We start from the raw sequence: 27379 nt of genomic DNA on the forward strand, positions 1-27379 counted from the left end.
GGAGGCCTGGAATCGGCTTTACCCACAGAGCCACAGACTTTTTTTTTTAAAGATTTTATTTATTTATTCATGAGAGAGAGAGAGAGAGACAAGCAGGCTCCATCCAGGGAGCCCGATGCGGGACTCCATCCCGGGTCTCCAGGATCACGCCCTGGGCCAAAGGTGGGCGCCAAACCGCTGGGCCACTGGGGCTGCCCCGGAGCCACAGACTTGAACCACTGTTGGATCCATTCACCAATTCTTGACCCTGTTCTCAACTGGCAGGAGGCCAGGAACTCCAGAGTCTCCAACGGGCCTTGGCCAGGCTCCCGGATGCCCAGATCCCCGTCCCAGGGTGGCTTCTCTACCCTGCCTGGGCTGCTCCTCGATTTTTCCTTTGGCTTGTGTCATTTCCGCTTGCTGACTGGTAACTGCTTATTGAATGTTACAAGCATCGTCTATTTTTCCCCAGATTAGGTTTTTGTTTAGTCTGTGTTTGTTGCTGTACAAAAGATTGACATTTTATACAGTTCTATGGGTCCTCTGTTTATTTTATAAATTTAAGATTTCCAATCTTTGTTAAGAAAATCCCCTGGAGGGACTCCTCAGGGGACGCTCAGCAGTTGAGTCTCTGCCTTTGGCCCAGGGCACGATCCCAGGGTTCCGGGATCGAGCCCCACATCAGGCTCCCTGTGAGGCACCTGCTTCTCCCTCTGCCTATGTCTCTGCCTCTCTCTCTCTGTGTCTCTCATGAATAAATAAAATCTTAAAAATAGAAAGAAAGAAAATCCCCTAGCTCCTGGAAAGTGGGAGTAGGGCACCACAGCCTCTTCTTTCTTCCCTCACCCCCCACTTACAAGGCTTGTTTTCTTGGGGGCTGTGTGTGTGTGTGTGGGGGGGGTTGTTTGATATCTTCTTGCCAATTTGTAAGCACTCTTTATATATTATAGCTAATAGCTCTATGCTGTCTTAAGTGTTGCAATTCTTCCCCCCAATTTCCCCCCACTGCCTTGCAATGGTTTTTAAGTGTTGTGCTATTTCATCGTAAGTATGTCTATTTCACAGATTCTGGGTTTCCAACCCTGGTTGGGAAGCTCCCCTGCTCCCCCAGGGAGTGAGATCTCTCTTTATCTCCTCCCCTCCTCTCCCTTCCCTTCCAGGGCCTCTCTCCTTATCTCCAGCTTCTCCTTTCCCAAGGTCCAAAGTCCCTCCTGAGAAGGGGACTTGCCCAGCCTGGAGACCCAGCACCCCCCCCTCCCACCTGCATTGGCTTCTCCTTATTTGGAAAGTGGGTTGTTCCAATCCTCAAAGGTTTTTAAGGGCTCTTCCTGCGTGTACCTATTAACCCTATGCTGCCCTCTGGATTACAAGAGACTCGTCCTCCAGTCCTGTTAATTGAGGTGTGTGTGTAGTTTTTTATTTATTTATTTATTCATTTATTTATTTATTTATTAGTTATTATTAGTTAGTTAGTTAGTTAGTTAATGATGTTGTTTGCCACGGGAAATCTTAAGCTGCCGAGTCGTCCACAAGTGGGTCCAGGTTGTGTTCATCGGGTGACCTAGGTCAGGAAGGTCTCCCCGCTCCGAGGTGGGGGTGGGGCCGGGGTGGGGGAGGGCGTCCTTATCTCGCAGCTTCTCCCTTCCCACGGGTCGGGCGCATAAAAGCGCTTGGGGACGCGGCCCCGCAGTGTGCCATGTCGCCGCTGTGCCCCGTGCTGCTGGCCCTGGCCCTGGCGGCCGTCCCCGGCGTCCGGGCGGCCTGCCCCGCGCCCGCGGACCTCAAGAGGCCGGACGGGACGCGCACGTGCGCCAAGCTCTACGACAAGAGCGACCCCTACTACGAGAACTGCTGCGGCGGCGCCGAGCTGTCGCTGGAGCCCGACACCGACCTGCCCTTCCTGCCCTCCAACTGGGCCAACGTCGCCTCGTCGCTCGTGGTGGCCCCGCGCTGCGAGATCACCGTGTGGTCCCTACGCGGCAAGGCGGGCAAGACGCACAAGTTCTCCACCGGCGCCTACCCGCGCCTCGAGGAGTTCCGCAAGGGCATCTTCGGCGACTGGTCCAACACCATCGCGTCCCTCTACTGCAGGTGCCCCCCGGCCCCGCCTCCGCCCGCGGCCCCTCGGCCCCCACCCCCGCTGGGAGTCCCTGGATCCCCCTTCCCCTCCCCGCACCCCCCACCCAAGCCCAGGCCCATCCATCTCTCTCGGACCCCACTCGGGGATTCCCAGACTCAGAAGCTGGTCACCCCCCCTAGCCTCCATTCTGGGAGCACCTGCCTCCCGCCTTCCTGAATCCTGCACCTGCCCACCCACTGACCCTGCGTCCTAGGCCTAGCTTGCAGATGGGGAGCTATCTATCCTCTCACTCCAGAACCCCCAGCCAACCAAAGCCAGTGGTCCCACCCCCAGATCATGAGATCCTGGAGTTCTCAGATGCAACTTTAGGACTCCCAGATTCGAACCCGACCCACCCCAACAACCCCAGACCCGGTTCTAGGAACACCCTATCTACTCTCATGCTCCCCACCCACCTAGACCCTCTAGATCAGACTCAGCCCGGAAACCATTCCCAAAGCCCCTGTTAAGGTTCTGGGGCCCCCTCCTCGCCACCCCCAATCCAACTCTGGGGGCCCCTGAGCCCACTGCGGACTCGCCTCTGGAAGCTCACAGACCCTGGGACTAGATCTGGCCCTAGCGCTCTCCAAGACCATGCCGTCTGTCCCTCTCCCCCACAAGAGCTCCAAGAGCCCCTGGGATGCCCAGCTCCTGAACTCGGAGCCCAGCCCCAGCCCCCTGCCCCATCTCAGGCTTTTAGAAACACCCCACCCCACCTCTGAGCCCCAGGTGCCCCCCTGGTGATAATTTTTTATTTTGTTGCAGATGTTACTGATGTGTTAGAGACACTTCATCTCCAACCCCCAGAGAGTGCAGAGCCCCTCACCTGACCTTGTCCTGGGGTCTGCTGAAGACCCCAAGTCCCAGGAGGAAAGAACTTCCTGCCTGCTCCCCACCCTGCCTTTCCCACAATATAGCCCTTGTGAATGTATCCCTGCCTGCCATCTACTCGTGCTTGGGACCCAGGTCCACACCGGACAGGGGTGGGATGGGGGAGAGAGCAGGGTGGTCAGGCCTGCATCAGCTCATACCTGGGATAATGCTGTAGGTGGGGACCTTCTCATAGGTCCTGCCATGGTTTAGGTGCACGCGAAGACACACATCCATAGGGCACGTGTGACATGTATAGATACCATCGGCTGATTGTTAAACATTAAAATGCTTCCTGCATTTTTTGCCTTTCCCCGAATGCCCCCAGCTGTTCTGGCTTGCCAGGGACCTCCAGACTCCCTCGGGATTCATGCATGCAACAGTGAGAGGCCTTCAAGGACCCTACCCCAAGCTAAGACCAGGGTCTCTTGCTTGATCTGGCCAGAGCCTGGGACTAGGGGTTGTTAAAGACTTTCAATTCCTCTTTCATCAACACATGAAAGAAATTTTTTAGCTCAAATCTACAATCTGATGGACATTGATGGATACCTTCATGGCTCTGGGGACTCCGGAGGAACGAGGGAGGAGAAATGAAGGTCTTATGGAGGGGAGAGGTTGGGGGTCAGCTCTAGGGAGGGTGAAAATTTGGGGTTGGAGAGGGAAGGGGCACGTGAGGAGCATCTGAGAGGACAAGATACCAAGATATGAGAGGAGAGGTAAGTGGAGATGCCAAGAAGCTGTAAACTGGGATAGGTGAAAAGATCAGAGGTCGAGGGAGGTGCAAAAGGCACAGGGGTTGTGAGGTCCTGGAGGATAAAAATTCCAGGAGGTACGAGTGGGCTATGAACTTGGTGTCATTCTGAGAAGCAAAGACCAGGGAAATACTCAGCATCCTTGTGGACGTGAATTTATTCATCCATCAGCAAAGACTTCTGGAGCACCCACTCTCTGTTGAGCACTAACTCCTCTGCCTTCAGCCCGCATGGAGCTCAGACAGTGCAGAAGAAATGCCAAAGAGTCCGAGACATTCCAGGGTCCATGAAGACGCCAAGTGGGAAGTCAAGGGCCAGGCAGGAGTCAGGGGCCTAGGAGGTGGTCAGCGACCAAAGAGGAGCTGGGAAGTCATGGAGGCGTTCAGGGAACAGGTGGTGCGGTGCATGGTGGGGGGAGGGGGGAAGCAAGCGCTAAGACAACAGGACAGAGCTCAAGGGTCAAGGATGTGCTAAGGGCTAGGGACTTCTAAAGGTCAGGGAGGTGAAAGAGATGCTGAAAGGTCAGAAAGGATGAGGGAACAAGGAGATACTAAGGGGTCGGGGAGGTGCAAAGGGGCAGGGAGGTGCTAAGGGATCAGGGAAGTGCTAAGGGATCAGGAAAGTGTCAAGGCAGTGGATAAGTGAGACAAGGGGACAGAACAGGCGGGGAGTCAGCCGGTCACTCCCTGAACTGCACAGACACGGAGGAGTCGGTCACCCTTGTCCGCCGCAGCCCACCGGGCTCCCTCCGGTTCTTGGTCTTGTGCAGGAAGTGGACGAAGCGCACCCCGGGGCCATACTGGCGGAAGACGTGGGACACCTGCACAGGGCGGCGCCCAGGGTTAGGGAGAAGTCCTATCAGGGACCTGTGAAGCCTCTCTCCTACCTCCAACCTCTCTGAGGTCTTGGGACACAAAAACATGGCCCGGGTCAGCAGCCAGGACAGAGCCTCACCTGGAGCCAGCGGCCGGGGGGGCCTCTCCCAGAGGTCCGGGGGGCCACGTGGTGCTGCGCGATGACCGTGCGGCGGTCCGCTGCCAGCAGCCAGACGTGCAGCTCATAGACACACGTGTCCAGCCGGCTGTCCTCGTACCTGGCGGTGGGGCCCGGGTCTTCAGCTGCCACTGCAGCTCCAGTGTCCCAACCTCAACCCCTGGCCCTGGACGCCACACAACACACACTTGCTGGCTCCCACTGTGAGTCCTCCTGGCTGGGTCGTACTGGCAACACAGCACCGACCGGGGACAGCCCCGCACAGTGTCCTCGTGGGAGACAGAGTCTGGTGCGGGAGGCAGACCGGTCACCAGACAGTGACCATCCAGGAATGCTAAGGGCTGGGATGGGGGGAGTGCAGGGCACTGGAGCATAATGCATCTGACTCAGCTTGGGGGTGGTCAGGGAAGGCTTCCTGGTGGAGCCATGGGTAGCTGAATCCTAAAGCCTAAGGAGGAATTCGCGTCGAGGACAGAGGGTGACAAGCATCTAAGGAAGAAGGAACGGTGTGCAGCCTGGCCCATCTCCGGAAGTCTCAGAGGGAAGGGGCTAGGACGGTAGGCAGGGTTGGATCCTGGGATGGCATGAGGGTCCTGGTGACAGGCTCACCCAGGGGAGGACAGGTGAGGCTGGGGCTCTGGGGAGCCCTGGGTGTCACCCGTCTGGGGCGCGCCTACCAGTCCATGACCGTGATGTCTGGCTGTTCGTCATCAAGGAGCTCCTCCCACAGGCCCTCGGCCAGAAGGTCCACACACTGCTGCTTCACGGTCCAGCTGGAGAGAGGGCACGGGGAGCTGAGGTCTGGGACCTGCTGGGATCCTTGCGAGCTGGAAACCTCGATCACCATGCCCCTGTGGAGACCTCATGGGGCGCCCGTGTACGGGCTCTGAGCACTGTCTCCCCACGTTTTATAGCCTCAGCTTCTTCCGTTTCCCTCTGAGGGCCAGACTTGCTGAACCCCACGATGCAGAAGAGAAACAGATGCTCAGGAAGGGACGTCACTTGCCCAAGCTCAAGCAGCAAGGAAGTAGCAGAGCTGGGCTCCCAGGCCAGGCTGTGTGACCCTGAGCCCCCAAGTTACCCCATCCCACCCAGCGGGCTCGGTTTAGTGGAGGTAGGTGGTGGCCTGGGCGACTCCCCTTCCCAGGAAAAGAGGTAGAGTGACGGTCATAGCTGCTATTTATTGAGCACCTGCCATACGCAAGCTGGACCCAGCCAGACCCTGTGCTGTGTTTTACGAGCATTCTCTTTTATGACAAACCCTGTGTGCAGAGCAGGAAACTGAGGCCCAGAGGGGCACACAGGCAGTTCCTCTAGGCCCTGCGGTGAGAGGCTGGAGCCTGGGAAACAAACGCAGGCCACCCCGGGGGCCCTGGCCACTCACCTGAGGTTCTGCTGGAGCTTCTCAGTTCCAATGTACCACCCGCGGAAGTTGCCTGGCAGGTGGAGGAGCGAAGGGTTAGAACATGCCCATCCCGCAGGACCACTCCCGCCCCACGGGCCCAGCCGCCAAGCTCTTACCCAGAGTCTCCAGGGGCTGCTGGGTGGGACCAGTAGGGGGTGCTGGCTCATAAATGTTGATGCCTGGAATGCACAGGTGAGTGGAGCCTCCGCATGCGTCCAGCCCTCCAGCCTCAGCCTGACCCCCCCCCCCCCAACCAGGGCTGTGCTGGAAGGGCAGGAATCGGTTCCAGGCCAGACCTGCCTGGCAGGGATGTGTGAGTCAGGGTCCTGGGAGAGCCCTGAGAATGTCCTGGGGGGAAAGCGATGGTGTGGTGAAGAAGGAGGGAAGGAGGAGGAGGGCATCCTGGTGAGACAGAAACAGAGGGAAAGAAGAGGTGCCTAGAGAAAGAGCCAGAAGTTCAGGCGGAGGGAGGCAGGGAGAGAGGGAGAGACACAGGGTAAGACAGAGACACAGGGAGAGACAGACAGGGACATGTGACATAGAGAGAGGACGATGTGGGGTGGCACAAGAGAGACGCAGGATGACAGAAGAGACAGGGAAGGATGTAGAGACACAGAGAAAGAGACCAGGGCACAGACGGGAGGGAGCAGACGGAAAGATGAGGAGACTGACGGTCCAAGTGAACCGCAGGCGGCAGAGGTCGGAGACCCGGGCGGCGGCGGGGGGGGGGGGGGGGGGGCGGTGTCAGGGTGACGCCCCGCGCCCTCCCGCACCTTCCCGCGCGCTCCGACACCTTCCCGCGCCTTCCCCGCACCCCCGCGCCCTCCCGCACCTTCGGGGTTGGGCGAGCGCAGCAGGTTGCGGTAGAGCGGCCGCCGCAGGAAGAGCAGCTGCCAGGTGAGGCGCGGGGGCAGCTCCAGGCTCCCGCCCCGCGGCCGCCACTCCTCCAGCAGCACCTGCCGGGCGTAGGCCTCCGACGGCCGCTCGGGCTCGGGGGTCCCGGGGGTCCCGGGGGGCTCGGGGGCCGCGGGGGACGGCGGCGACGGCGGCGGGGGCGGCGACGGCGGCTCCCCGGGGGCCGCGGGCTCCTCGGCCTCCATCCCGCCGCCGGACGCGAGTGGGTCGCGCTCCTCCTCCATCCGCGCGCTCCGGCGACTGTCGCGGCTCCTCCGCGGGCTCGGGGTTAACTGGAGGCGGGGGCGGGGCGCGGGCGTGGTCGGGGAGGGCTCTGGCCCGGGGCGCACCCGGGACTCCAGCTCCCAGCTCCCTGCGCCCTCAGACCAGGAGGCTGGTGGGGGGGTGTCTCCTCCAGGACCCAGGAGTCCGGGCCCCCCGCCCCTCCGGTTTCCCAAGCCTCCTGCCTCAGTTTCTCCGGGGCGAGCTGAGGGCCCAGGCATGGGGGGGAGTATGTGACTAAGGAGCTAATGCCAGCGCTCCGGACCCTCACATGAGCCCCCCCCCCCATTAAGACCCAGCGTGGGGCAGCCCGGGGGCTCAGCAGTTTAGTGTCGCTTCAGTCCAGGGCCTGATCCTGGAGACCCGGATCGAGTCCCACCTCAGCTCCCTGCATGGAGCCTGCTTCTCCCTCTGCCTGTGTCTCTGCCTCTCTCTCTCTCTCTCTCTCTGGGTCTCTCATGAATAAATAAATAAAATTTAAAAAAAAAGACCCACTGTGGCAGGATTAAGAGGTTAATTAAGGAAGACCGCCTCTTGCCCTCACCTCCACTCTCATCCAGGGGGTGGGAGGTGGGGGGAGGCCCTGCCTCTGCCTGCCCTCCTCTGGGACACACCCTGGGGACCCTGACATTTCCTGCTCTGGAAACCGAGTGGAGGCAGAGAGACACTCAGAGGCCCAGGAGTGAAGGCACAGAGATGGGGGGCCCCAAGGAGGCCCTGGGACAGCAGCAGAGAGGGGAGCAGTAAACCCTCCCCACCCCACCCCCACCCTGGGTTTTGGGGGGTGTCTGCACCCCTTCCCCAGGGCCGGAGCAGGAGGCGTGGCTGCCAACACCCCACACACACACACACACAGAGGTCCTGGGGATTTGGGAGTGAGGGATGGGGCGACGGTGGGGGCAAGAGGTCGGGGTGCGGAGGAAGTGGGGTGATGAGGAACCTGTAGGGCCAGATGCCCATGGCCACATCCTGCCCGGGGCCACAGCCCACACCTGGCCCAGGCAGGCGCAGGCACAGGCGCGGAGCTCCAGTGAGTGTGCAGCCTCCAAGTGAGTGTGCTCTGGGCACCGGGGGCTGTTCCAGGTGCTTCCCAGTTCAGACCCTCCTCCAGCAACAGAGAAGGGCGGGGCGGGGGGCCCACTCTTACCTACGCTTTGTGGACAAAGGAAAGGTAGTAGCAAAGCTGCGTGGAGCTGCGGCCACCCGCTGCGCCCCATGCCCTGCGGGGTGCCGGGGTGCGGTTGCTCTTCCCATTTCACAGATGAGGAAAGAGAGGCCCCCCTCCCCGGCCTGCTTCCGGGCTGTCCTACATAACCTCCTATGCTTCTGGGGCTTCCTGGCCCAGATTCCTGCGGGACGCCACAGGCACATGCGCAGCCACTCAGGGCTGAGCTCACGCCCGCCTGATGCTGCTCCGTAATTGAGGCCTGCGTGTGTGCCAGGCCCGGCTCTGCGTTCCTGAGGTGGAGTAATCAGCCCAATCTCCATATCCTCCCTAGGAAATTGATTCTATTGCTTTAGCCATTTTGCAGATGAGGAAACAGGCCCAGAGAGGTCTGGTGACTCACCCAAGGTTGCACAGCTCCGACGCTGACAGTGGGGTACACCAGAGTCTCAGGCGAGACACCCAGGCACAGAGATTCAAATGTCCGCACCCCCCAGGGAGAAACACTGGCCCCCACAGAAGCACACAAGAGACAATGGTCACATTTATTGAGTGTCTTTATCTTTTTTTTTTTTTTAAGATTTTATTTATTTATTCCTGGGAGACACAGAGAGAGAGGCAGAGACACAGGCAGAGGGAGAAGCAGGCTCCACGCAGGGAGCCCGATGCCGGACTCGAACCCAGGAATCTGGGATCACGCCCTGAGCCAAAGGCAGGCGCTCAATCACTGAGCCACCCAGGGATCCCGAGTGTCTGTCCAGAACCTCACAACAACCCCGGGAGGGGGAACTAGTAATAGTTCCTTCATTCACAGATCAGGAAACTGAGGCAAGAGGTACAGTGACTTCTCTTGGGAAAGGTGAGAATTAGCCAGGGCCCTGGAGGTGAGGGGTCAGGGGGTCAGGGAGGATCCATGGGTGGGGGTGCCCCCGATGCACCAGGAAGGCCCCAGGAGATTTCCAGACACTCCTCAGAGCTCACGGCAGCATGACTGGAGACACTCCCCCCTCCGCCACGGCAAGCACAGACACACCCCCACCCCTGGCCGCCAGCCCACTTGTCTTCACGTAGCAGGAGCAGCATGAGGAGGCGAAGGAGGAGGAGGAAGGGGCAGAGCCAGAGCAGGAGGGTCTGGCGAGGGGAGTCGGTTGTCCCCAGGTCAGAATCCAGGGCATGGTGTGGCCTGGAGCCAGAAACCTCAAAGGAAGAGAGGCAAGGAGTGTGTAGAAATGGGGTCCGCACCCCTCCTCTGTCTGCCCTGCTCCAGTTTCCACATTTCATTCACATCATCCCTCTCCTGGGGTCCTCACCCTTTTCTTTTCTTTCTTTTCTTTTTAAGATTTTACTTATTTGTTCCTGAGAGACAGAGAGAGAGAGAGGCAGAGACACAGGCAGAGGGAGCAGCAGGCTCCATGCAGGGAGCCCGATGCGGGACTCCATCCCAGGACTCCAGGATCGCGCCCTGAGCCAAAGGCAGGCGCTAAACTGCCGAGCCACCCAGGGATCCCCTCCTCACCCTTTTCTAATCACACACACATACACACACATACACACACACACCCTCATGGATGCAGTCACAAGGGTCTTCTAAGAGCCCAAACCCAAGCAGTCACTGTCCCAGTTAAACCCACCATGGCTCCCCAGTGTCCTCAGGAGAATAATCTCAGCTCTTTGGCTGCCATTTGAGGCCTGGATCTCTGGCCCTGGATCTCTGGCCCCTGTTCTCTCCCATCTCAGGGATTTTCCTCCCAAGGTTCTCTCTACCTGGAATAACTTACCCTCTCACCCAGCCCACCCCCTACCCCAGACTCAGTGGTCTCAAGCTTTACAGCCTGTCACACTCACCCAGGGAGCTCACTCAAATGTGTCTTCCCAGGTCCCACTGCCAGGAGTCGGCCTCAGTCCCTCTGGCTCCAGAATCGAAAATTGAAGAAATTGAAGAAGCATCTCTCCTCTCCAGGCTGTGCTATGAGAAACTTAGATCTGAGGAATCTAGAGCACCCCCACCCCCACCCCGGGGCCCTGCAAAGCCAAGCAGGTCTCACACATCCCCTCTGTCCACCTTCTGGTGGTAAAGATCCTAGTGTGGGGACCTGTTTTCTAAACAGGCTGAGACCAGGGTGACCAACCTAGCCCCTCCCCCCCTGCAAAGCTACCTCTCATGTGTCACCAAACATTCAAGAGCTTGAGCAATCGTGGGACCACTTTAGAAAACAATTTGACAATTTTTTAAAGAGATTTTATTTATTTATTTATTTATTTATTTATTTTATTTAAAAAAATTTTTTTTAATTTATTTATGATACTCACAGAGAGAGAGAGAGAGAGAGGCAGAGACATAGGCAGAGGGAGAAGCAGGCTCCATGCACCGGGAGCCCGACGTGGGATTCGATCCCGGGTCTCCAGGATCGCGCCCTGGGCCAAAGGAAGGCGCCAAACCGCTGTGCCACCCAGGGATCCCAGATTTTATTTTATTTATTCATGAGAGACACACAGAGAGAGGCAGAGACACAGGCAGAGGGAGAAGCAGGCTCCCTGCGGGGAGCCCGATGTGTGGGACTCGATCCTAGGACCCAGGGATCACAACCTGAGCCGAAGTGAGATGCTCAACCGCTGAGCCACCCAGGTGCCCCCAATTTGACAATCTGTTATAAAACCAGGTACCTGGGGCACCTGGCTGGCTCAGTCGGAGGAACACGTGACTCTTGATTTTTGGGGCGGAGAGATCAAGCCCCACGTTGAGTGTAGAGAGCGCTACAAAAAAACCCCAAACCAAACAAAAACCACCCTGCGACGCAGCCATCCCACCCCTCCCAGGATTTAACCATGAGAAACGAGAGCACGTGTGCACGCAGAGGCGGCACTACTTCCTCATGGCAGCGCCAACCCGAGACCCCCGAGCGCCCGTGGGCAGGGTGATGAAGCCGTGGGCGGCCGCGCCGTGGACTCCTCTCGGTAAGAAAAGGGAATGAAGTGGGGCGCCTGGGTGCTCAGCGGTTGAGCGTCTGTCTTTGGCCCAGGTTGTGATCCTGGGGTTCCAGGATGGAGTCCTGCATGGAGCTCCCTGCATGGAGCCTCCTTCTCCCTCTGCCTGTGTCTCTGCCTCTCTCTGTGTGTCTCTCATGAATAAATAAATAAAATCTTTTAGAAAAAAGAATGAAGTATGCAAGCCTGCAAGCGCATGCATGAAGCCAAACACTGCCATGCGGTGACAAAAGCCAAGCAAAAAAGTGCACACGCTGTGTGCTTCCGTGTAGGGAAAATGCTGGAAAAGACAGCGATTGTCTAGAATCCAAGAAAGGAGGTCAGGGGTTCCCTGGCCTGGAGTTGGGGGCGGGGGTAGTGACAACTGCAAAGAGGCCTGGGGTGGACTTTCTGGGGGGATGAGGAAGTTCTTCCTTTCTTTTTCTTTCTTTCAGATTTTATTTATTTGAGAGAGAGAGCGAGAGAGCGAGAGAGCATGAACCGGGGGAGCAGCAGAGGCAGAGGGAGAAGCAGACTCTGCTGAGCAGGGAACCCGATGCCGGGCTCGAAGCCAGGACCCTGGGATCATGACCTGAGCCCAAGGCAGACGCTCAACCACTGTGCCACCCAGGCATTCCTAAAATGGGTGTGTTTTCTCGTATGTAAGTTATACCTCGATAAGCAGAACAAAAAGAACACAGCAACTCTGTGTCCACACTAATAAGAAAATACCTACAAGCCTATTAAGTGAAAAGAGCAAGATGTCCCACAGCCGGCCTCACAGGCTGCTACTCACGTGCAGAAAAAAGAGAGCGAGAAAGGAAGCGGGGATCCTAGCTTCTACCCTTCTATCCTAGCCCTTCTACCTCTTATCCATTAAACAAATACTTAAGTAATAAGAAGTAATAATATTTCTTTTTTTAAAAAAGATGTTATTTATTTATTCATGAGAGACACACAGAGAGAGGCAGAGACACAGGCAGAGGGAGGAGAAGCAGGCTCCATGCAGGGAGCCCGATGCGGGACTCGATCCCAGGGCCCCAGGATCAGGCCCCAGGCCGAAGGCTGGCGTTAAACCTCTGAGCCACCCGAGCGTCCAAGAAATAATATTTCTTAAGTAATACTATTACTTATATCCCCAAGCCCTGTGCCCTGGGGGTGTGATGGTGAAAGAACAGATTCGCATCCCCACGGGGCTTCTGGCTTTGTGTCCGGGAGGGATGGACTCCGACAAGTCAAGGGATGACCTGCTAATTGACAAACAGCATCCGGGGTTTTGGAGGTGAAACGCAGGCCGTGAAGATGGGGTAAGGGAGCCCGGGGCCTGTTTTAACTAGGGTAGTCAGGGAAGGCTTCTCGGGGGAGGCGATGTTTGAGTGGCGACCTGAAGCAGGGGAAAGACTTGAGCAGATCCAGGCAGCAGGAACAGCAAGTGCAAAGGCCCTGGGTGGGACTGAGCTTAGCGTGTTTGGGGAACGGCGGGGAGGCTGGAGCAAGCAGAGGGATTGTAGGGGAGATGAGATCAGTGAGACAACGGGGCAGCCTGTGGGTTTATCTTGCAGGGACGTGGGTGCGGTACATCCTAAGTGGAGCCTCAGGGAAGCTGGGGAGAAAGGAGGAAACTGATCTCTGGCTGGGGTGGGGGTGGGGGGCCTGGGACCAGTGAGGAGGGAGAGGAGGGCACACAGGGCCAGGGTCAGGGAGTGGGTGGCAGAGGACACATTCAGGATCTCCTCTTGATTGGCCCCGGACAGTGCGGACGGTGGCCCCATAGTGCGAGAGGGAAGGCGCGTTCCATGGCGGGGGGGGGGCGGGTGTCAGGTGCAGGATGACCAAAGGGACGGAGGGTGCCACGTGGTGACTGGATGTACGTGGTGGGAGTTCAGAGAGGAGTCAAGGCCGAGACACAGACCTGGGAGGCATCGCCGTGTCGCCCAGTGAAGAAATGAATGTGCTGTAACAGTAACAATAATAATAGCGGCTGGGGTGCTCTTGTTCTGGGCCAAGCTCTGCTCTATGCACTCCAGGTCCTTTTTTTTTTTTTTTTTTAGGATTTTGTTTTTATTTTTTTTTTTAGATTTTATTTATTTATTCATGAGAGGCAGAGACAGAGAAAGGCAGATTCAGGCAGAGGGAGAAGCAGGCTCCGTTCAGGGAGCCCGATGTGGGACTCGATCCCGGGTCTCCAGGATCACGCCCTGAGCTGAAGGCAGCGCTAAACCGCCGAGCCACCCAGGGATCCCCTAGGATTTGTTTTTACGTAACCTCTACTGCCAACGTGAGGCTCAAATCGAACTCACAACCCCGAGATCAGGAGTGGGCCGCTGTCCTGACTGAGCCAGCTGGGCGCCTGTGCCCCGTGTGCACTAATCAAGTGCACCCACTACGGTAGGTGTTGTTTCCATTGAACCCTCTTTACGGCACGCCTGGGTGGCTCAGTGGTTGAGCATCTGCCTTGGGCTCAGGGTGTGATCCTGGGGTCCTGGGATCGAGTCCAGCATCGGGCTCCCTGCAGGGAGCCTCTTTGTCATGAATAAATAAATAAAATCTATAGGGCAGCTCGGGTGGCTCAGCCGTTTAGCCCCTGCCTTCAGCCCAGGGCGTGATCCTGGAGGCCCGGGATCGAGTCCCACATCGGGCTCCCTGTGTGGAGCCTGCTTCCCCCTCTGCCTGTGTCTCTGCCTCTCTCTGTGTCTCTCATGAATAAATAAATAAAATCTTTTTAAAAAAATAAAAAAAAATCTTTAAAGAGAATGAAAACTAAACCCGTTTTACTGTGAGGGGACTGGGGCACAAAGAGGCAAAGTGACTTGTCCAAGGTCACACCGTCCGGAAGTGGGAGAACTGAGATTTGAACCCTGACCGCGTGGCCACCAGAGTCTGCATCCCCAGGGAGGGCGGCTCAGGTTGGGGTCCAGGCTCCCCATACGAGCGTCTGACTCCCGGGGTGATCCCTCTCACCAGCCACCTGGCCACGGCTCTGCTCTCCTCACCCCCTTCCGCAGACCCCAGGCGTTAGGCCGGATTCTAGTTAGCGGACCTGCCTCCAGGTCACCGGTTGCTCCCGATCCTTCTGGACACACCCTGCTCCCTCCCTGTACACGGGGCAGCTCCAGGTTCCCCGGGGAGACTCGGAGCCCTCAGGGCGCGGGCAGGAGGAAGGGGGCGCTGGGGTCCTCTTGGCCCGGACAGGAGGTCACGCGGGGGTCTGTTGGTCTGTCCGGCCCGCTGGGCCGCGTGTAGCTTCCCGGGGCTGTCACAGCCCGTCAGCGCGGACCTGGCGCCTTTACAATCACAGAAACGTATCCTCTTGTGGTTCCGGGGCCGGAAGTCCGAAATCAAGGGGTCGGCGGGGCGTCCCTCGCTCCAGAGGCTCCAGGGGGGAGCCTTCCTCGCCTCTCCCGGCCCCTGGGCGCTGCCCGTGTTCCGTGGCTGTGGCCACATCCCTCCCATCTCTGCCCCTGTGGTCACGCTGCCTCCTCCTCCTCCCAAATGTCCCCCTGTAAAGACGTTTGTCATTGAACTTAGGGTCCACCTGATGATCTTTTCACCCCAAGGTCCCTAACCTAATTATATCTATGAAAATCCTTGGGCAGCCCGGGTGGCTCAGCAGTTTAGCGCCGCCCTCAGCTCAGGGCATGATCCTGGAGACCCTGGAGTCCCACATCGGGCTCCCTCCATGGAGCCTGCTTCTCCTTCTGCCTGTGTGTGTGTGTCTCTCTCTCTGTCTCTAATAAATAAATTTTTAAAATCTTAAAAAAAAAAATCCTCTTTTCCAGGTAAGGTAATGTCCACAGGTTCTGGGGACCTGGAGGTGGACATGTCTTTTTGGGGGACTGCCATTCAACCCACGGCGGACAGGGATCCCTCAGAGGACAGGAACAACACTGGGGGAGGCAGGAGAGCATGGCTCAGTGGTTCTCAAATTTGACCATGTGTCAGAATCTTCTAGAAGGCTTGTTTATCGCAGACTGCTGGGCTCCAGACCCCACTCCCACCCTTCTGATTCAGTAGTTCTGGGGTGGGCCGAGACATGACGCTGGTCTGGGATCCCGCGCTAAGAACCACTGGTGGTTAAGAGGGTAAGGCTGCCTGAGCTCAGCAGTCCCCACCCTTACCGTGTGTGTCCTTGGGTGACGAGCTTTCCTTCTTCAAGCCTTAGTTCCCTTCTATAATCTGGGGCTAACTCCTCCCCACAGTGCTACCCGCGGTGGCCCACGCTCTCCCCTCACTCATGGTGTCCCATGTTTTTGCTGGCCCTTGATCCTCCAACTTCCTTTCTACCTCAGGGCCTTTGCATATGCGGTGCGTTCTGCCTACCAGGCCTTCCACTCCACGCTTCCTTGGCTGCCTTCATCTCCATTCAGATGACACCTCTTCACAACACACAACCCTTCTGGCTTTATTCCTTGTGATCATTGCCCCATAAACAGCAACCTGGGCCCTCCCCAGCCAAGGTCAATTCCCCTCCCCCTGCTATTCTCTATTGTCACACCCACCCCGTTCTTTCTTTCTTGAACTTAGTATGATTTATAAATACCTATGAGTACGTGGATCTGTTCACTTGGTCATGAACTGTGTCACCCCATGACTATGTCAGCCTCACCAGGGCAGGGCCTTGGGCAGATTTGGGGTTTGGTCTTTTTTTTGTTGTTTGTCCTCAGCTCAGGGCTGACACAGACTGACTGTTTTGTTTGCTGAGCAGAGAAGACAAGAAGTCCGGCCTCAGGCAGGAGGACGAGGCTCTGTCCGGTGAAAGAACCACGTTCAACCTGCCCAAGTCTAGCTCCCACCACTTCCGCTGCAAAACTAGTATCACCCCCAGGACCCAATCCTACTGGTAGAGAGAGAATGGTGGGGATCCCAGAGGGGAGGCACTGGGGTCTTTGAGAAATAGATGGTAGGTTTTCCACCAGGACTGTGGGGGGTGGGGAAGCTCAGCCACATCAGGAGGGAAGGCAGCTGCCACCCAGCTTATCTGGGTGGGAGCTGCCTTCCCCAAATATAAACCACAAATGTCCCCCGGGAAGGATGTGGTGAGCCAGCTTTATCCTACAGGGGGTGACAGAGAGGCGGGGACGAGCTAGGGTAGAAGGAGAGATATGGGAGGAGGCAGAGGGAAAGAGGAAGAGAAGGAGAGGAGCGTAGTGGGAAGGAAAGCAAAGACACATAGCGACAGAGATGAAGAGAAAGAAAGAGACAAAGAAAGAGAAAGAGCCTGGGATAAGGTTGACCAGAGGCAAGGAAGGATCTAGAAGGTTAGAGATAACAGAGGGCAGATGGGGGAAGCAAGGTACCAAGGAGGAACCACCAAGACAGTGTGAAGAGGGAGAAGGCAAGATGTCGAAGGATGTGGATGTTGTGCTAACATTCGTGCAAAGTGGGACACGACTTGCATATGCAGGTGGGTCTTTCCTGGTCCGTATATACATTTCTGGAAGGAGATCCAAGGAACTTGTACAGTGGCCGCCTCTGGGGAGAGGGACCCAGAGGCTGGGAATGGGGGAGGAGGGGAGGGAGGTTGATCTTGCAATTTACTCATCTTTGGAATATTTTGCATTTTGCACCATGGGTTTGGGTTACCTGCTCAAACACTGAGTATGATTAGCGATAGAATAAGAGAGAGAGAGAGAGAGACAGAGAAAGTCAGAGATAAAGGAACAGGGAAGAGAAGGGGAAGAAAGGGAGAAAGTTTCCTTTTGTTTCACCCAGTGGCCCCAACCTTCTGCAGATGCCTCTGGTCTTCTGGAAAGGCCGTGTGAGCTATCCCCAGCTCCCCGAGCCACGGCCCACACGGTCCCTCGGGTGCAGTGAGGATGGGCAGAGGCTCTCAGCCCCATTGTTCTTGGGTTCAAATCCCACCTCTTCCACCTTTTGGCTGTGTGACCCCTGGTTGGTAACTTCACGTCTTTGTTCCTTAGTCTTCCCAGCTGCAAAATGGGACGGGGAAGGTCCGCGCTCAGAGGAGGGGCCCCAGGAGGGTTGCATTTGTTTCCTAGAACTGCCCTAATGAATTGCCATGAACCTGGGGGCTTACAGGCCCAAAGGTGTTGTCTCCGGGTCCTGGAAGTCAAGGTCCGAAATCAAGGGGTGAGCCCATCTCAAGCTTCAAGAGGAGGATTTTCTTGGCGTCTGGGAGCTGCCAGCGCTGTTCAGTTCCCACCACAGCCCTCCCGTGTCTGACTCCTCTGGGCATCGCAAACCTCCTGCTTTTCTCTTCTAAGGACGCTGTCCCTGGCTGTAGGGCCCAGCCAGATAATCCACGGCGATCTCATCTCCAAGAGCTTCATCGCGTCCATGAGGCAGGGGGGCCTTTCCCCTCATAAGGTTGAATTTATAGGTTCCATGTGGACCTAACTTTTGGAGGTAGTGGGGGCACCGTTCAATGCACTAGAGGGTTAAATGAGGTAAATTAGGTGCTCAGTGAGGCCCTGGACACTGTCTTGCCTTTTTTTTTTTTTAAAAAAAGATTTATTTATTTGAGAGAGAGAGAGAGAGTGAAAGAGGGGAGGAGGGGCAGAAGGAGACTCTCCAGCAGACTCCCTGCTGAGTGCAGATCCCCACACAGGGCTTGATCTCACCACCCTGGGATCAGGACCTGAGCCGAAATCAAGAATCAGATGCTCAACCGACTAAGCCACCCAGGTGTCCCCACTGTCTTACTGTTTGTTTGTTTTTTAAAGATTATTTATTTATTTATTTATTTATTCATGAGAGACACAGAGAGAGAGAGGCAGAGACACAGGCAGAGGGAGAAGCAGGCTCCATGTAGGGAGCCCGCTGTGGGACTCGATCCTGGGACTCCAGGATCACGCCCTGGGCCGAAGGCAGGCGCTGAACCGCTGAGCCACCCAGGGATCCCTGTCTTACTGTTTTGACGAATGTGAACTATTACCTTGATTTTGCTGGGTGCACATGCTAGTTTAGTGCACCGAGTTGGTCGCCTATCTTTAAGATTCAAGAGCTTTTGAGTGAAGATGGGGATCTCTTTTTTTTTTCTCCAAAGATCTCATTCATTTATTTATTCATGAGAGACACAGAGTGAGAGGCAGAGACAGGCAGAGACAGAAGCAGGGTCCCCACAGGGAGCCCGATGTGGGACTTGATCCCAAGACCCCGGGATCAGGACCTGAGCCAAAGGCAGACACTCAACCATGGAGCCACCCAGGTTCCCCAAAATGGGAATTTCTTAAGAAAAATCAGAACATTTGGCACCATGAGGCCAAACTCTACAAGGCTACAGTGACCCGAGAAGTGACTGCTCTTCAGAGGGGCATGTGTGCCACCGCTTTCCTGCTTCCCAGTGTTACCCAGCTGGCCCTGGGGCATCAGGGTCTGAGTCTCCTTGGACCGTGTCTGTCTTGCTCAATGCTGCAGCCTCGCTGCCCAGCTCAAGGCCTTCCACGGAAACCAACGAGGGATCCAAGACTTCAGGCCTGGCCCTCCCAGGCCCTGGGTGGGTCCTTCCTCTCTGTGGACCTGTCTCCACATCTGCAAGAAGGGGGAAGGCATGAGATGCTCCCCTGTGCCCCTCATAAACTCTGGGGAGATGGCAGGAGGCGGGTGTGAGGCTTGAGTCCAGCAGTGATGCTGCGGCGGACAGTGCTGGGAGGCCCCACAGCCGCGCTTCTGCTCTCAATCCCGGCTGCACATTAGGATCACCTGGATGATTTTCGTTTCAATACCTGTGACCAGGCCCCAATCCACAGCAAAGAGGGTTGCCCTCTGTTTGTAGGACAGACCTTCAATGTCTTTATTCCTCCTGAGACCCCTCTCAGGTTCATTGATTCTTTCTCTTTATTCTCTCTCTCTCTCTGTCTCCCTTCCTCCCCATTGGGAGCCATTCTATTATGTAAGTGAGTCTCTTTTTTTATCTTGTAAAATGAGTGTTTTTGTTTTATGTCCATAATTTGTAATCGACACACGTGGGCTGGTAGCATAGGTCTTGATTTTGCTTTTACCATCACAGGTTTGGCTCCCCTGCCCCATGGGCACACTCGGTCCCTGGCTCCTGATGACCGCACCAAAGTCCTTGGTGTGCGCGATCCCTGTGTTTCCCATCTGCTGCCCTAGAAAGGACACCCAGGCCACCCCCAGCTCCTACCCCATAAACACTGTTGCAGTGAACATCCTTGTGCACGCTCCCACACAGTCCCATGATTTCTTTGGGAAGTCACCCAGGAGCGGAATTATTGCCAGATACCTACGTGCAATGCTTTATTTGACTAAGCCAGACTCAAATTTTTACCAGACTCATGTTAGAATGACAGCTTGTTGAAATTTGCCTTCCTCCGATTTCCAATGAGTTTGAGCCCTTGGGCACACACCCTGGTTGGTCTTTTGGGTTTTTTCCTTCTATAAGTTGCCTGTTTATACCTGTTGCCCATTTTTCTATTTGGGTTGCTCTTTTTCTCATAAAAAAAAAAAATCTGATCCGTGTTAGACTCTGCAGATATTTTTTTCCCTTTCTGAAGCCTATTACATTTGCCCATGATGTCTTTCCTTTAACAAAAGTTTTAAATTTTAGCAAAGTCCTTTTTTTTTTTTTTAATGATTTGTTCTATTGGAGTTTTAAGAAGTCCTTCTCTGCTGCTGGTCATCAAACATTTTCCTCTCTCAACTTTATAGTTTGTCTTTCAGAGGATGTATAATCCATCAGAGAAACCTTTTCCGGGAGGACTCAGGTAATGGAAAGGTCTCATATCTGTACCATCTAGTTAGCAGTCGCTGGTTAAAAGTGACAGTGGAGGACGTGAAATGTGACTAGTGCAACTAAGGGGCTGAAATGTTTCATTTTATTTCATTAACTTAAAATTCAAAAGCCACACATGGTTAGTGGGGTTCTTTTGTTGTGGTGTTAAGTAGGGATTCTGTTTTCTTTTCTTTTTTCCCCCCCAGATTAACCAATTTCCCCACTATTATGAAACAATCTATTTTCCCCTCATTGTCTTGCGGGGCCATCCTTATCATGTTTAAGCTCATGCTGGATACACCTGGGGCTGCCTCTCGGTTCTCTGGAGAAGCCCGGTGGGTCTAGTGAAGGTTAGAAAATCGCGATTCTACAGTAACAGAATTTTTAGGCAGATGCCCAGCCGCCCAGAAGAAAGACTACGTTTCCCAACCTCCCTTGCTGCCAGGTGCAGCCACGTGAGGGGGCTGTGACCAATGAGGCAATGGCGCGCGACCTCTGGGTCGTGTCCTTAAAGGGGAGTCGCCGCCTTTCCCGCTCCTTTGGGACCACTGATTCAGCCCGGGGCGTGGCGGGGCAATTTGCATTTCGAGCAAGTTCCCCGGGCTGCTGCTGGTCCGGGAGCCGCACTTGGAGCACCGCTGGTCTGACCGGTTTCCCTCCCTCATCCGGGGTCAGGCGAATACCTCCCCGGCTTCCCCTCCTGGGCCGTCGCGGGCTCGAGCACAGCGCCCCCTGCTGCAGCCCAGGCAGCACTACCTGCGTGGCGCCACGTCAGGTGGGCAGGTGGGCACGTGGGGACGAAGCCAGGCCCGGGCGGATGTCGCCTCCTGCCCTCGCGGAGCCCGTCGCCAGCGGGGATCAGCGGGGGCCTGCCCGGAGGGGACGCAGGAGCGGGAGAGCGCCGGCAGCCCGAAGGCTTCGGGGGCCTTGGTGGCGGTGCCCCCTTTTGAGCCTCTAGCCCCGGGCCCGGGCCGCCGGCCCCGCTGGCTGCCCAGCCTTCCCGACACTGACCAGGCCCCTGTATTAAATCCCCCGTTTGGAACACCTGGAGGGGCTTCGCTGCAGCCGTGGGAACCCCTTGCAGATGCGGCCTCCGCCAGCGCTCTCAAGGCCACCCGAGACCATCCTTTGCACTGATGGGGACGGAAGGTGACAATCACAGCAGAGTGGCCACGGGGCCCAACGGAGGCGCATCCCCCCAGGCTGTCCCTCCCGTCGCAGCGGGGCCCCTCGCCCGCGGCGGCGCGTCCCGGAGCGGCCCCGGAGCGGCCCCGGGGCCCCAGGCGGAGAGCGGGGTGGCCCCGAGCGCTGTCCCTGGCGGGTTGTAGCATCACGGGCGCACCAGCCTCCCGGAGGGAGTCCGCCTGCTCTCCCTTCTCTGTTTTCTGGAACAATTTGTACAAGGTGGGATTTACTTGATCCTTCAAAGGCTGGTAGAACTCATTTGTAAAAACATTCAAGCCCAAAGCTTTTCTTTGGTGTGTCTGTGTGTGGGGGGTGTGACTTTGGTCTTTTCTTGTTTTCTGTTCCTCCTTATCCCCATCTTGGCATCGTTCTTCCCAGAGATGTAACAACTCCTCCCAGGCATCCAACACGTTCATCCATGGCAGCAGCTGCTTCCCTGGGTATGTTTAAGCCTGAGTCCCCAGCCAGACTGTGCCCGGTCTTGGCCAGCCCTGGTCGCACACCCGGCTCCCCGTCTGGGCTGGGTCATGTGACAGTGGGGAGCGGGAGGTGTGGCCCAAGCCTGAGTCTCTACAGGTTTCCAGCCGGAGAACCAGGCTGAGGTCCCAGGTGCCCGAGGCAGTGGGGATCGCTGCTCACTCTGCCGCTGTCCCCAGGAGGCCGCTGCTGCCCCCACACCCGCCACTGTTCAGGTTCTGGGGGAGACCCACACAGTCCAAGCTCAGCACCAGCCTGGGGCGGTCAGTGCCCAGAACACAAGGGCGGCGTGGTCCCCTGGGTGTCAGCCAATTCCCTTCTCCCCTCGGAGACCCAGGCTCAGGATCTGGAGGGAAGGCCAGTGGGTGTCCCTAAAGCTCGCTGTTCCAGATCCATCCACCTTAGCCGATTCCTCAAAAGCCCACCTGCCCACTGACCAATTTCCTACCATCAGTTCATCAAGCATCATTCCTGAACATGCTCAAGACAACCTCTAAAAGAAGCTTCCAGCAAATCTCAGATGTGGCAAACTGGGCATCGTGGCACACGGACTCTGGTAAACCGGCTCTCTGCAGACCAGGGGGCGGGCGAATCGGGGTCCCATGTTGCGGGCATTACTGGCTGCTTTGACCTGGGGCTCCCCCCCACCCCCCGACCAGACATGGCTCTTGCCCTACATGGGCTGGGATCTGGGGGCTGGCCAGGCCTCCCTCCCTCAATCCTCGGGCCCTTCTCCCCAATTCCACACCGAGATGGCCTGGACAGGGAGAGGCCCCTACGCACCACGCACACAACCCCGAAACAAGAAAACGATTTAATTGTAAAACTAACTTGAGGGGGTGGGTGGGGGTGGGGCTGTGCCAAAGGGACAGGAACCTGATTCTTCAAGCGGTGGTTCTGTCCCTGGGGCTGCCCCGTCTGTCCCCAGGTCGGGACAGGGGCCAGAGTGTTATAAAATGACAATATAAATAGACTTCTAAAAAAGAGGAGGCTGTCCAGGTGCAGTAGTCATCTGCAGAGGCTGGGGATGGGCGAGAGGCCCTGGTTCCCGTCTCCCCAGCCAGCCACAGAAAGGGGGTGCAGGACATGGGGAAAGGCCACTCTTCAGACATTCATGATCGACCCCCGCAATGGCTCAGGGGGGCCGGGGGCTGTGCCGTATGTCAGGCAAGGCCTCAGACACCCACTTGCAGGCTGGAGGACAGAGCAGCTGGACCTTCTGCATGGGCGTACGTGCACACACTCACACACGCATGCACACACGCACCCCCCTTTCGTAGTGTTCTCTCCACCCACAGCAGCCCCCACTGCAGATGATTTCCAGTGATGGGGGGGCCGCCTGTCCTTCCTGGAAGACAGGAAGACGCAGGGAGGGACTGTCCCGGAGGGTGGGGAGTCCGGGGACCCTCGCTTGCTCCCACGAGTCCCTGTGTTTTGTTTTGTTTTGTTTTGTTTTAAAGTCACAAAATCAAAGCTGGAGTTCAGTAGTAGGGTCCTGCACACTCCCCCACCCCTGGCCAGGAGGGTGGTGCCACGTGGAGCGTCTCCCAGGCTGGGAGGAGTGGGGGCCGGCCCCCTACTGGCCTGTGGCAGGGCAGGGGTCACCCGAGGGGCTCTTTGGTTCAGGGACAGGGCACTGGGCCTCATCTGGTGCGGTTCTGGCGCATGAGGGGCACGATGCTGGCGGGTGGGCCCGCTTTGGCCAGGAACGGGTGCTTCAGCAGTTCAGCCGCTGTGGCCCGCTGGGCCGGGTCACGCACCAGCAGGCGGTCCAGGAAGCCCTTCAGGGATGGTGACACCTGCCGGAAGGTGGGGGCGAAAGTTGGGGGAGGGGTGTCTGAATGCCGGCTCCACTGCTCACTTGCCATTGGGCCTCAGTTTCCTCTTCTGTCAAATGGGCTGACAACATCCACCACCTGGGCAGGGGGCCAGGAGGGCCCAGGGTCTAGAGCTTGGCCCCAAATCCAAAGACCCCAGGGGCTCATTTCAAGGTTTGGAGGAGGTGACAGCAGCGGGGCCCTGGAGGGTGCCCCACGTCCCCAGGTGATTTGTCTGTCAGGAGGGCTCCTCTCAGGGCTCTGGCCGTGCTGGGTGTGCTCAACCAGCCAACCGAAGTACAACCACGGTGGGGCAGTGGTGAGGGCTCAGGGGACCCGTGGGGACGGGGAGTGGGGAGCCCAACACAGATGAAGTGTCACCTCCCCCACACCACCCGCCTGCCAGGTGGGGCGCACCTTGTGCAGGTTTTTCAGTCGGGGTGGCAGGTTGTCCCGAATCATCTTCATGGCTTTGAGGGGGGGCTCATTGAAGTAGGGGGGCTCCCCGTCCACCATCTCGATCACCATCACCCCCAGAGACCAGATGTCCACCTGTGGTGGGGAAGGGACGTAGGGCTGAGCTGCGTGGGGCCAGGCCAGGGCTGGGGGAAGCCACGCAGGGCTGGCCCCTGGCTCTGCCTCTGCCTCCCTGCTCCTGGAGCCCTCGGGCCCCAAACACCCTCTCTGACACCCAGCTTGCCAGACCCGCACACCCCTCCCCCAGGGAGCCCTCTGAAGGGTTCTGCCCACACAGTGCCCCTCCTTCCCTCGGTCTGTGGATCATCCGGGGCTCTGTGACCAGCCGCCTCACCAGCATCGCTGGGACAGAGCAACTGGTTCATGAACAGGCACGTGACCTGAGCTGAGCCCACCAGAGTCCACTCTAAGGCTTTAACCGAAGTATCCGGGAAAACCGTGGCACTCCTAGGCAGGGGGACACGTCCCAGAGCTGCCCGGCCATCTCCGCCCCGACAAGGGGAGCGTCTGCCCGAGTGAAGACTACACGGGGTAAGTCAGGGCTGGGGAAGGACAAGGCGCAGGATGGCTGGGCCTGAAGCCTGTCACCTGCCCCTGACTTTACAGCTCTTGGGACCCAGAGCTTCCACATTTTGAGCTGGTTTCGTCAGGGCACTGGGCCTGGCTCATCGGTGATGATGCATGCATGCCCTACCTCTTGCACAAAACCATCCCCAGCGACCCATTCCCCACCCTGAGCCCCACTCCACCCCCAGGCTCCTGCTGTTCCAGACTGTCACAGGGTAAACCAAGCCCGGCCTGCTCCAGCTTACCTCTGGCCCATAGGGAAGGCGAGAGATGAGCTCTGGGGCCATCCAGTAGGGCGTGCCGACCAGTGACTTCCTCCGTGGTACCTCCTTGCTCACCTGGGCGCAGAACCCAAAGTCCGACAGCTTCACCTGCAGCAGGGCACAGGCAGTGGGGGTCAGGGGTGCTGGAGGTGGGAGGGGGAGTAGAGGTGTTCACCTAGTGAACTCCCTGGCCTTGGACGTGCTGGGGCTGCACTCTGCGGCCTAGAGGCTAGAGCCAGACCACTGGGTAGGTCCACAGCCCCCCAGCAGGGGGCCACCAGGTGTGTCACTTCCCCAAGGTTAAAAGGCTGCCTTCCTGGCAGGGTCTGCCCTGGGGCTTCTGGTGGAAATGCCCGAGTCCTACAGTACCAAACACGGTGTGGGGGCTGAGACCCCAGCTGGCTCCCATAGCCCGTGCCCTGGGCCCCTGCGTCCCTGAGCGCAGCCCTGCCCCCGAGGGTATGAGGGGTGTGGCCTACTCTGCAACCACGACACCACACGGCCAGACCCACGCATTTCCACCTGTTTCAGGGCCATGGGCCCCTTTCCGATTCCTGAGGATTCGTATGGATCTTCTCGCCCCCAGGAAACACACACACACAGCCTGCACACAATTTCAGGCTCACGGATGTCCCCCAAACACACCTGTGGCCAGTTCAAGGTGTTCATGGACGCCAACTGCGACTCCCAGGGAAAGAGAGCCCAGCCCTACCTGGCCCTCTGCTGAATGGCTTAACTTTCCTGGGGGAGGGCAGGCAAATCACCACAAGGACCCCCTCCCACAGGAAAGCACGCCCACCCTTAGAATGTAAATGTAGGTTCTGGGCCCTGGGAGGCTCATCCAGGGAGCTCAGAGACAGACTCTCAGCCTGGAAGTCAGGAGACAGGAGTGGGGGCCACTCCACCCTCTCTGGGCCCTGGGTTGGACTCCAGTTCCCACATCCTGTGCAGAAGGCAGAGCCTCCACCCGCCTGCCCCCCCCCCCCCCCCCGCAGCCCATGAGCAGGTGCACGGAGCCCCCCACTGACTGGGGAGGAGCAAACCGACTCCTCAAGCCACTGAACTGGGGGGGTCAGAGGTAGAGGGGAGAGGCAGGGGAAGCCCGAGCCACCCCGCTACTCACCCTGCCGTCGTGGGTCAGCAGGATGGAGTCACTCTTGATGTCGCGGTGGATGACTCCCTGCGCGTGGAGCACAGACAAGGCCTGCAGCACGGCCAGGCACACGGCGGCAATCTGCTCCTCATTCATCCTGCGCAGGGTGGGGGTCAGCAACCGGGCCCCACCGGGGAGGGGAGGGGGGAGAGGCCCTGAGGGAGATGCAGCCCTCCTGCCTCCCGAGACACGGCCCCACCCCCAGGGGTCTGAGGGGACTCCATCCTGTCCTGGGAGAGGTCTGAGGGGACATGGGGGACGCTGCAGCCCCGGAGACCCGGGGAGGCAGCAGGCCGGGTGCCCGCCTGCCCAGCGGTACCTGGTGTGAGTGACGATGTCGGTGAGGGCGCCGCCCTCCAGGAACTCCATCACCACCCAGAGCTCATCCCCGACCAGGTAGCTGTTGTACATCTCCACCACGTTCTCGTGCTGGTAGTCCCGCATGATCACCACCTGGGCACCGGGCCGCGTCAGCGCTGCCAGCCCCTGCCTCAAACCCAGCCACCAGCCGGCCACCAGGCCTCCTGTCTCCCGTCCTTCCCCGGGCTTGGGCTCAGCCTCTGCACAGGCCCAGTCCCGCTTGTCCCTGCCACTCACTGGTTTTCCTGGACTGCCCTCCCCCGTGCCCTAGCCAGGAGACCCTGATGCCCACATTGAAGGGTGCGCTCCCCCACACCCCATTTTCTGATCCTGCTCCCTGACCAGTCCTGAGCTTGCCTCTGAGTGGCCCTGCTGGTGTGGGGAGAGGGCGGCGGGCAGGGAACGTGTAAGCACGGGGTTGAGACGGCAGGACAAGCAGGTACCAGTTATGGGCAGAATCAAAGGCTGGGGGCATGGACTTCAGGGGCGAGGAGGCCTGGCAGGGCATCCTGGGGGCGGTGGGAACATGACACTCGCAGGGGTTCCCTTGGAGCGCTGACGGCACAGCTGGAGCCCTGTAGTATTTGGGGGGCAGGGGATGGGTTATGGGGACCAGCTGAGGGACCAGAAGGCAAGAGGCAGAGTGTAGACCACCTCCAGGCCTGACAAGCGCAGACTCCCGTGTCAGAGTCCAGGGGCAGCTTCCAACAGATTCCTCCGGGGCAGGAGCCAGGAGTCTGTCCCTGTAACAAGCTCCCCGGCAGACGCTCCCAAGAACCAAAGCCAGAGATTGGACAGAACCAAGGACCCTGATGGAAGCCCGACCTCAGAGGCCAGGCCTTTATCCTGAGGACACGGAGGGGCGGGGCAGGGGAACTGCCAGGGTCAGTAAAAGGGGGAGCGGCATGGCAGGCCTGCATGTCCAAGAAAGCCCTTTAGCTGCTGTGTGGGGTTACCCTGGGGGT

General features: G+C 57.9%; 3 protein-coding genes across 8 annotated transcripts in view; 1 reads left to right on the forward strand and 2 right to left on the reverse strand.

Annotated features, from left to right (window-relative positions):
• The first annotated feature begins 1456 nt into the window (after window positions 1–1456).
• On the forward strand, window positions 1457–3777 carry SYCN (syncollin). The gene is made up of 2 exons (XM_055312077.1): window positions 1457–2070; window positions 2864–3777. The coding sequence occupies exons 1-2, from the start codon at window positions 1676–1678 to the stop codon at window positions 2871–2873; spliced, it is 405 nt and encodes a 134-aa protein (XP_055168052.1). The 5' UTR covers window positions 1457–1675; the 3' UTR covers window positions 2874–3777.
• Window positions 3778–3859: 82 nt separating this feature from the next.
• NCCRP1 (NCCRP1, F-box associated domain containing) lies at window positions 3860–7283 on the reverse strand. The gene is made up of 6 exons (XM_055310463.1): window positions 6951–7283; window positions 6235–6297; window positions 6098–6149; window positions 5391–5486; window positions 4675–4813; window positions 3860–4540 (listed from the first exon to the last, which is right to left on the reverse strand). Exons 1-6 carry the CDS (start codon window positions 7255–7257, stop codon window positions 4400–4402), a joined length of 798 nt encoding a protein of 265 aa, XP_055166438.1. The 5' UTR covers window positions 7258–7283; the 3' UTR covers window positions 3860–4399.
• A 15293-nt stretch (window positions 7284–22576) lies between these two features.
• The window catches only part of PAK4 (p21 (RAC1) activated kinase 4), a 43107-nt gene continuing 38304 nt past the window's right edge, over window positions 22577–27379 (reverse strand). For all 6 annotated transcript variants that reach the window (XM_055309774.1, XM_055309775.1, XM_055309778.1 and 3 more), the window contains 5 exons: window positions 26374–26507; window positions 26025–26151; window positions 24884–25009; window positions 24012–24146; window positions 22577–23576 (listed from right to left, as the gene is read on the reverse strand). In XM_055309774.1, coding sequence (XP_055165749.1) covers window positions 23421–23576; window positions 24012–24146; window positions 24884–25009; window positions 26025–26151; window positions 26374–26507 — 678 coding nt within the window. In that variant the 3' untranslated portion in view covers window positions 22577–23420. The remainder of the gene's footprint in view (window positions 23577–24011; window positions 24147–24883; window positions 25010–26024; window positions 26152–26373; window positions 26508–27379) is intronic.

Source organism: Nyctereutes procyonoides, unplaced genomic scaffold, assembly GCF_905146905.1.
Source record: "Nyctereutes procyonoides isolate TBG_1078 unplaced genomic scaffold, NYPRO_anot_genome, whole genome shotgun sequence".
NCBI lineage: Eukaryota > Metazoa > Chordata > Mammalia > Carnivora > Canidae > Nyctereutes > Nyctereutes procyonoides.

What these genes read in the sequence shown, in the direction of transcription:
- SYCN (XM_055312077.1), top strand. Translation starts at nt 1,676, where the DNA reads ATGTCGCCGCTGTGCCCCGTGCTGCTGGCCCTGGCCCTGGCGGCCGTC.
- NCCRP1 (XM_055310463.1), bottom strand. Translation starts at nt 7,257, where the DNA reads ATGGAGGAGGAGCGCGACCCACTCGCGTCCGGCGGCGGGATGGAGGCC. An exon ending in GCGCTCGCCCAACCCCGAAG is followed by an intron (nt 6,298 to 6,950) that starts GTGCGGGAGGGC and finishes TGTGCATTCCAG; the next exon opens with GCATCAACATTTATGAGCCA. An exon ending in AAGCTCCAGCAGAACCTCAG is followed by an intron (nt 5,487 to 6,097) that starts GTGAGTGGCCAG and finishes CCCTCTCTCCAG; the next exon opens with CTGGACCGTGAAGCAGCAGT.